At 41.3% G+C, this 8,215-nt stretch overlaps 2 protein-coding genes across 3 annotated transcripts in view; one reads left to right on the top strand and one right to left on the bottom strand.

Annotated features, from left to right (window-relative positions):
- Positions 1 to 2,345, bottom strand: part of ZNF804A (zinc finger protein 804A) — a 284,124-nt gene extending 281,779 nt beyond the window's left edge. For both annotated transcript variants that reach the window (XR_004299793.1, XM_032406596.1), the window contains exon 1: positions 1,930 to 2,345. Coding sequence is in view for 1 of the 2 variants with exons in the window: in XM_032406596.1 (XP_032262487.1) it covers positions 1,930 to 2,040 (111 nt within the window). In the remaining variant the exon portion in view is untranslated. The remainder of the gene's footprint in view (positions 1 to 1,929) is intronic.
- LOC116633857 (translation initiation factor IF-2) lies at positions 2,220 to 4,508 on the top strand. The gene is made up of 2 exons (XM_032406630.1): positions 2,220 to 2,784; positions 3,839 to 4,508. The coding sequence occupies exons 1-2, from the start codon at positions 2,235 to 2,237 to the stop codon at positions 3,886 to 3,888; spliced, it is 600 nt and encodes a 199-aa protein (XP_032262521.1). The 5' UTR covers positions 2,220 to 2,234; the 3' UTR covers positions 3,889 to 4,508.
- Positions 4,509 to 8,215: the final 3,707 nt, after the last annotated feature.

The raw sequence follows: 8,215 nt of genomic DNA on the forward strand, positions 1-8,215 counted from the left end.
CTAGTTTGTTGCTCCAACATTTGACCATATTTAGATTTATTCATCTCATTTACTAGCTGCTTTTAACACACATTATAATCCCAAACTTACACTGGCAAATCTAGACTTTAACCTATCTTTTGTCAATATGAGTGATAAAGAACTGATTGACTTCAAACCCAGGACAAGCAAATCAGCATAAGTAAACTGAACCACTCTTAGAAACCCAAGGTTGATTTAAGAATCAAGATTACCAGAATTTTAACAAGTTCTGGTTTGGCAACTTTTTTTGTTTTTCTATGTACTCTACTATGTTTTTTTTTTTTTTTTTTTTTCTTTTCTTTTACCTACACCATTATTGTAACTATAGAGATCTTGTTCAGTAAGTTTGCCTTTTCCCACAAGTAAAACTTGATTTAAAAAACAAACCAGTGCATGCTTTCTTCAAATTGAAGAGTCCCCCTGCCAAAATATTTACCTTCCCACACACTTGAGTTCTTTAAGAAAATAATTAGAGCCAAAACAATTTCAGTAATCCCCTTAGCCTTTGCCTATTGCTCTGCATAATACTCCACTAAGAAAGACCACAGAGGAGTATTTTCACTTTCTTTTGTTCAACACCAATCTTATCCACAACAATAAAAGCAACAAACTAACCCTGCTTGTTTGCATCTTAAATAAGCTGAGAGGAGGATTCTAATAGATTCAAAGGAGGAAGAAAAAAAAAAAATCAAATGTTTATCAGTGCCAGAATTCACTTAAAACTTCAGAAGAGAACTTTTCATTTTTGGAAAACATCACAGCACTTGGTAAAAAATTTATGTAGAATCATATTTTAAAATATGGATTAACCGAGTCTGTCTTTAAACTTCTACTCTATCTACTCAGGCTCGGTAACCACTTTGTAAAAAAAGGGTGGGGGGGGGGCGCTCAGACTTTAGTGATACATGTATTTGCTTATTACCACCTTACTCTAGCTCTACTCTCTTCGCAGTACTTAACCTTAATGAGCTTTTTCCCTACTTCCTTTTTTTTTTCTTTTTTGAAGTGTACACTTCTCAGGAGTCAGTTCCACAAGGAGGTTTTGTAACTAAGAGGGGATTTGTTAGAAAAAGTAAGAGCTATTACCCTGCGCTATCTCAATGCTCAGCACATCCTCTCCCACCAATCAGGAGTGCTCTTTTGACTAGGATGCTGAAAGATGAAGCTCTGTGGTCCAGTGAGAACCTCCCAGCAACTGCATGGGTTCTATTTGTCTAGCATGCTTCCTAGTGGCTCTGATTGTGACATAATGCTCGCCCTTCACATTTATCTCTAACCTCTTTTGAATAAATAACTTAAAGTGGGCGACAAGGGGTTCTGGAGTCACTCAGTTAAGCTTAGTCCTGACAACTTCTCACTAGAGAAGTTTGCTGTGGGTCCTTCAGGAGACAGCCAGAACGCGAACTCCTTCAGAGACCATCACTCAATCCCGCCACTTACTCCGCGCCACCAGTCACATGGCTCCCGCTTCCATCGGAGACACCCACATCCTCATTCACCTTCAGCTTCCAAAGCCAAAATATGTTAGAGGGTCACTTGGGGTTAGGGTGCTTTTATTTTCTTTCTTAAAAAAAAGGTCCTGTTGACACAATTTGCTTCAAAAAAGGAGACATTGTGGTAATCTCCAGCATTAGGGAGTGAGGTGTTGAGAGTCCAGAGCATTGTCGAAGTGTCAACCAAAACCACGGATTTGACATATATTACCTTCCCTGAGATTACAGCCTTTTTCTACAGCTAATTCTCACCCCACACCCACAAGAAGGATAAATTGATATATTATAAACCCAATTGAAACGCGACACCTCCAAAATTTCACAGTAACCTCAATCCTCCAAACGCCCTCTTAGTGAAGGGGGGGGCAGGAGGAGAAAGAGAGGGAGAGAGAAAGAGAGAAACAGAAGCTATTACCAGAGTTTTGTTCCCGTTCTTGCTGAGAGGGCCCCGGAAAACTCCCTTGATGTTGCGAAAGTGTCCGTTGCTGAGATGCGTGGAGCTGATGACAATGTAGTAACACTCCATGGGGCAGCCGCCGCCTCCTCCACCGCAGCCGCCGCTTCCATGCACCTCGCGCCCGCAGCCGCAGCGCGCAGGAGCCCGGGTAGGGTGGGCTAGGGACCCGCCGCGAGGGCGAACCGCCGCCTCTCCCGCACGCCTTGGGGAGACAGACTCACTACACCCCTCTGCCGAGCGCGCCGAGGCTCCTCCGCCTCCGCATGCTCTCGGCGCTCTCCCTCTCAGTCTCCGTTTCTCTTCTAATTCGCCTTGGGGCGACGCGCCCCGCGGGAGGATCCCGGGCTGGGAGGGGCCGCCCAGGCAGCAGGACTGAGCGGGAGTCAGTGCCGGCGCGGCGGCCGAGCGGAGCCGGGCAGCGGGAGCCGCCCGAGCGGCAGCGGCGGCGGCGGCGGCGGCGGCAGCAGCATCCCCCGCGCTCGGAGCCCGCACTCGGAGTTGCGGCTGCTGGCAGGCATGAGTGTTATTATAGTGAGCGGCGTTGCCGGTCCATTGCACTGAGCCAATGGCAGAGAGCCACTGGGCTGATACTGAGAGCTGTCAGAGGAGTACATCTGTCACCCGCTGCCTTCCCCCGCCCTCCCCCGCCGCCGCCAGGACCCACGGCCGCGACGGTCCGGGCGCGAGTGGGAGCGTCTAGCGAGCGGGACGCCCCCCGCGCAGCGCCGCGGCCGCCGAGGGCCAGGGACGCGACGGCCACCGCGGGCGGGCGGCAGAGCGACCCGCGACTGAGAAGTGGGAGACTCCTCGAAGGTGGGGGCGGAGGGGAAAATGAAGAGACGGAGATTTCTTGCCTGCCAGTCGGGAGTGGGGGAGGGGGTGAGGGGGGATAAATAAATTAATAATTCGATACCAAAGCGAACCACTTCCAACTGCAGCGTATCCAGGCAGGTGCCAGCAGCTGCTTCTCTCCCGAGATAGTTGCTACCCAGTGGATTTGGCTTATTTGATTTTATTTGTTTTTAATGTATTTTTAGTATGGAGGTTGGATCCTGTTCAGAATCATAGAGAAAGAAAATGTTCCCCACCCACCACCACCACCACCCATTTGTAGGGATCACCAGTGTTTGTGTCGGTAGTTTGGGAGGTGGGGGCCCGGGCGGGGGGTGGGAGTGGGGGGAGTTGTGGCGATGTGAGTGGAAGTGGATAGAAGGTAAAAACAGGGACTCCTGGTTAATGTGTTCTTGGACCTGGCGTTCCCCTCACCCATCTCCCCTGAGAACCTCGGTTCTTCCTAAATTGCCAAAGCTGAAAGGAAAGGGATGCTTTGCCGCAAAGAAGCTGCCGCCGCGAGCCTGCTTTGCATTTCCCTATAGTTCTTTTCACACTACAGAGTGGTAGCGAACACAAAGCGTTTGCCCTAGAAGCGACCTGAATGGAAAATCTCCTGCAAAGGAACTAATGGGTTCGTTACGGAAAGTAGGAGATGGGGTCTGCCGCGTTGCCTGAAGACAGACCATCAGGCTGGTTTGTAAGGGGGCAATGCAGCCATCCGCCTGGATGTGCCCCTGCCACCCTCCCTCTCACCCAGTTGATTCTCTCTTTGTGTAAGTTTAACTCCTCTGAGATGGTAGGGTGAGAGCATCCCATCAGGTATATATACGACTCATTAGTCCGCACTTAAAAAGATCGATAGCAGGCAGTGGGAGGCTGGGAGATGGTGCCTTCAATGGATTTGCTGAAGGCTTTATTTTCCTCTTGCCTTGAATGGCTTAATTGGTTAAAGCAGATTCCAGACATTCTGATGCTCCTATGTCAGAGCAAACTACACTTTGAAATAACCTGTGTTTATCTTGTTTATTTGAAGGTCAAGATTTCAAGACATTCCATTCTGGGTATCCCACATATAGGATTTAATATAGTAGTGATTCTGCAAACTACAATATGGTCCTTAAAACGAGGCTGCCAGTTTGATATCACTCTTAGAGGAAATGAAGAGAAGGGAGAGAAAAAGTGTTTATAAGAGAGTCAATAATCATGTGAGTAAATTATAACTTACAGGGATAGAAGAGGGGAGTGCTAGATTCATCTAAGGGAAATTCTCCATGTGCCATGCTTCAATTCAAACAAAGAAAAAAAAGTTGATGTGGATTGATCATAGCTCACTATGAAGTGTCACAGTTATTTAGAGGTATTGGCTAAATTTCTCAGATATCCACTTGGGGGAGTCTGGAAGTCTTGGGAGAAAAAGAGAGTAATAATTTCTAAAACTTATATAGTCTGTGGAACAGATCACCTAATAATTTGCAAGAATTCAGTATGAACATGATTCTATTAGAAAAAAAAAATATTCCCCACTAAATATCATGTGGAAATTAAATCCATTTTGGCACCTATCATTAGAGCTATTTTTTATGTATATTTTGAGGATGCGGGCATTCTCTGTACATACCATTTTGGCAACAACTAATGACCTATATGATTTTCATTACATCTTCTGAAGTTTTGGAAGCTCACAGTTATTAGACAAGAGATAAAATCTTCACTATTACTGAACCAAACCAAGGAATCTCCTTAGGAAATGGAAGAAGCCTCATATGTGAAAGAATGAGATAGTGTAGTTTTCTTGTGTGTGCAAGTCACAGTTGCCCAAGCTAGGTTTTTTGAAATATTATTCTCTCAAAATACTTCTGACAAGATGTTCAGATCTTTATCTACACCATGAAGCTCAATTTCCAGTTCAGGAAACAGGAACATTTATAGGAATTGTCCCATGGAACAAAATATCATCTATATGGAAAGTCATATTGTATTTCTAGTGGCAAAGTTTATATAGTGTATATATCATAAATATCATATATATGTGTGTATATATATCTTATGATACATGTATATCATAATAATAAATTTTAGCAAAATATTTTAATCTCTGAAGAGTCACTTCACTATCAGAATAGGCTATTTTTGCTACTTACATGCTTGAGGGTATAATGAGGCGACTTTAGACTGTCACATGTAAACCTATATATAAATGGTAATAAACACACCATAGATTTGCTGCTAAAACATGAAGGATGAGGACAGTTATAAAAGAATGTACATTTTTTGCATAAAATTTGTCCTCATTGTTTCTCTACACATAAGATAATCTATCTCAAAATTACCTAATACTGAGTGTGATCAGCAAGATTCTGTACCTACACCTTGAACTTAAATAGCCATATTTCAGAAGAGAGTGCAGCTTCCTTTTGTTTACCCTTATCTCAGTTGAGTAGCCACATCTATAATGATCATTCAAATAAAACTACTAATCACACTATATGATAGTCATTATGTCATTACCAATGAGCTCTGTTACCTGTGGACTCTTCATCCCATCAACCTTAATGTTCAGAACAATGGGCCACCACCATGTGCAATCTGGCTTCTAACTATAACAAACAACCACTACACTTAGTGGAATTCTTATATCAAACATGAAATAACCTTTTCATTTGAATTTTGCTAAAAATGAAGAGAGAATACAAGTAGGATATCAGGACTTCCCCATTATCTCAGAAAGGAAACATACCTTTCTATGGCCAAAAATTAAAATCAGTAGACAGCAATAAATTATTGTGCCCTTCCATCTTGCTGTTCTCATTTCTTTCCTTTTGTCATGGTGTAAAGAAAGTAAGTACATAAGTAAGCATCTTTAAATTCCTATTATGTTATCATCTCTGATATTCATGGCCTATTCCTATTATTTACTTAAAACAATTCTGATTTCTGTTATTAGTAGTCATTTTGACATGGATTATTTCTATGGAACAATGCCACCCAAATTTTTAAAAATAAAATATTTCCTCTCAATTACCTGGAGAATTTAGGAGACCTAATTATTGGAGACCTGGAGACCTGCTTTAAATATCTAACTGCTATTGTAAACATGCAGAGTCAATATTTCAAAATCAGAAAATATTTTTAAATATCTTACAGGAGGAGCGCCTGGGTGGCTCAGTCATTAAGCGTCTGCCTTCGGCTCAGGTCATGATCCCAGGGTCCTGGAATCAAGCCCCGCATCAGGCTCCCTGCTTGGCGGGAAGCCTGCTTCTCCCTCTCCCACTCCCCCTGTTTGTGTTCCCTCTCTCACTGTCTCTCTCTCTCTCTCTGTCAAATAAATAAATAAAATCTTTTAAAAAAATAAATAAATATCTTACAGGATAATCATATCACTTGGGTTTAGTTGGCAACTTTGGACTTGAAAAAAATACAATCAATAATTTAAATATGAAAGTTTTATGTAAGTGATATTAGTCTAAAAAATGTGCAGTTCATTTGTGCAACCACACTTCAATTTTTCTTTCTACAGTTGTGAGTTAAATCAAGATCCCCTAAGCTCTGTGCTTGTACTGATTTACATCACTTCCTGTTCCTCATCTTGCTTTCCCTAACCCAAATTTGGATGCCAGTTTTTCTGCTCAGCAACTAGATATTGTTCCTGACCTCCTCTTGGCTTACACAAGATTTCAGCACAATGGTGTTGCTTTGAAATGTAAAACCAAGGTTTTGCCTCCTTTCCCAGACCAGTGGCTGGACCGCAGCATCCTGAATCCCTGTTCCAATTCACTCAGTCCAGCTCTTCCAGAGGAAAGTAAATCTTGCCTAAGTTTGCTTACTGCTATTTTAGACCATATGTTGCTACCTCCGCATGCTTAGACTTCCTACTTCCTGTCATTACAATATCTGTATGCTTTTACTCTGTCTGGATAATTCCCATCACTAAAGTGAATGATCCACAAATTAGATTCAGTTTTGGGTTCCCACCTCAGCCTTACCTGAGCTTCTGTGAACCAAGTTCCTGTTCTTATGTCATCCTGGAAGAAAAAAAAGAAAAGAAAGAAAAGAAAAAAAAGTATATTTCAGTGTTTTTCAGATGTGTGTGATGTATTCTTAGTGGTTACAGAATATATTTTTGGGATTCAAAACTTTTCATTATTATAGCAATCTTAACATAATAAGCATATTCTTGATAATTTGTGAAATCATATAATAATTTGTAGCTAAGTTTTGTCACTATATATCTCTTTCGTTTGCATTCACATTTGTGACCACATTTGTGCCAGGTATTACTGCTTTTTTTTCTTTTGGACTAATGAGGAAAAATCTAAAATCTTAACACATAAATGTTTTACTCATTCTAAGATAAGACCAAATGATATCATGACATCTGCATGAATGAAGGTGTGGCATAGTTAAATTGGAGAAAAGTGATAGAGGAATTATATTACCACAGAGCACCTATATTCACCATAATCATCAGGCATGCTTAGATCAGTATTGACACACAAATATTCATAAAAACATTCATGTTTTGAGACTGGCTTTGGTTTCAGCAAAGCAACATCATCTGTTGTATTAAATTAAGATTGTAAATTTGGATATTTTTTCACATTTTTATTTGATTTCTATTTTTTTATTTTGTATTTACATAAAAACTATAAGCATATGGGGTTTCATAATTAGTTTGATGTTAACATAATTGAGTAAAATTATGCTACAAGTGAACTTAATCTATGCTGGGAATCTTTAAAAATGAGCTTTATGTTCATTAAGTTATTCAAACACTGGTGTTTACTAGTCATGAGATATATATCAAATAAACATTACCGACCTTATCTGCAGCTGATACTGTTATTGCATGATTTGAAAGGAGATGGTGACTTTTTTAGGTAATTATTAGTTAATTATTACCTAAAAGTAGGTCCATCTCCCATATTCCTGTTTCTGCATTTCAGTTCTGCTGGATTTAAAAGTGGGGCCTCTTATAAACAAATACTGTAATCTACCAAATCTAATACCACATCAATTATAAGACGTACCCTTTTTATCTCCACTATAAATGCAAACACACTGTCAATTAACTGCAAGAAGCCACTGATTGTAAGACATTTGAATTATGGAGATGTGAAAAACAAGCAGGCGTCTTAGAATCAATGAACTAGGAAACCTAAATTTGTGGAGAAACTACTACCATTAAAAACTTTCTAGAACTCGGGGCGCCTGGGTGGCTCAGTCGTTAAGCGTCTGCCTTCGGCTCCGGTCATGATCCCAGGGTCCTGGGATCGAGCCCCGCATCGGGCTCCCTGCTCTGCGGGAAGCCTGCTTCTCCCTCTCCCACTCCCCCTGCTTGTGTTCCCTCTCTCGCTGTCTCTGTCTCTGTCAAATAAATAAATAAAATCTTTAAAAAAAAAAAAAAAAAAAC

This window comes from Phoca vitulina, unplaced genomic scaffold (genome assembly GCF_004348235.1).
Source record: "Phoca vitulina isolate PV1807 unplaced genomic scaffold, GSC_HSeal_1.0 scaffold1, whole genome shotgun sequence".
Classification (NCBI taxonomy): domain Eukaryota; kingdom Metazoa; phylum Chordata; class Mammalia; order Carnivora; family Phocidae; genus Phoca; species Phoca vitulina.

Coding starts and splice junctions, on each gene's coding strand:
- LOC116633857 (XM_032406630.1), top strand. CDS start 2,235: ATGCTCTCGGCGCTCTCCCTCTCAGTCTCCGTTTCTCTTCTAATTCGC. Junction 2,785..3,838: donor AAGTGGGAGACTCCTCGAAG/GTGGGGGCGGAG, acceptor GTTTATTTGAAG/GTCAAGATTTCAAGACATTC.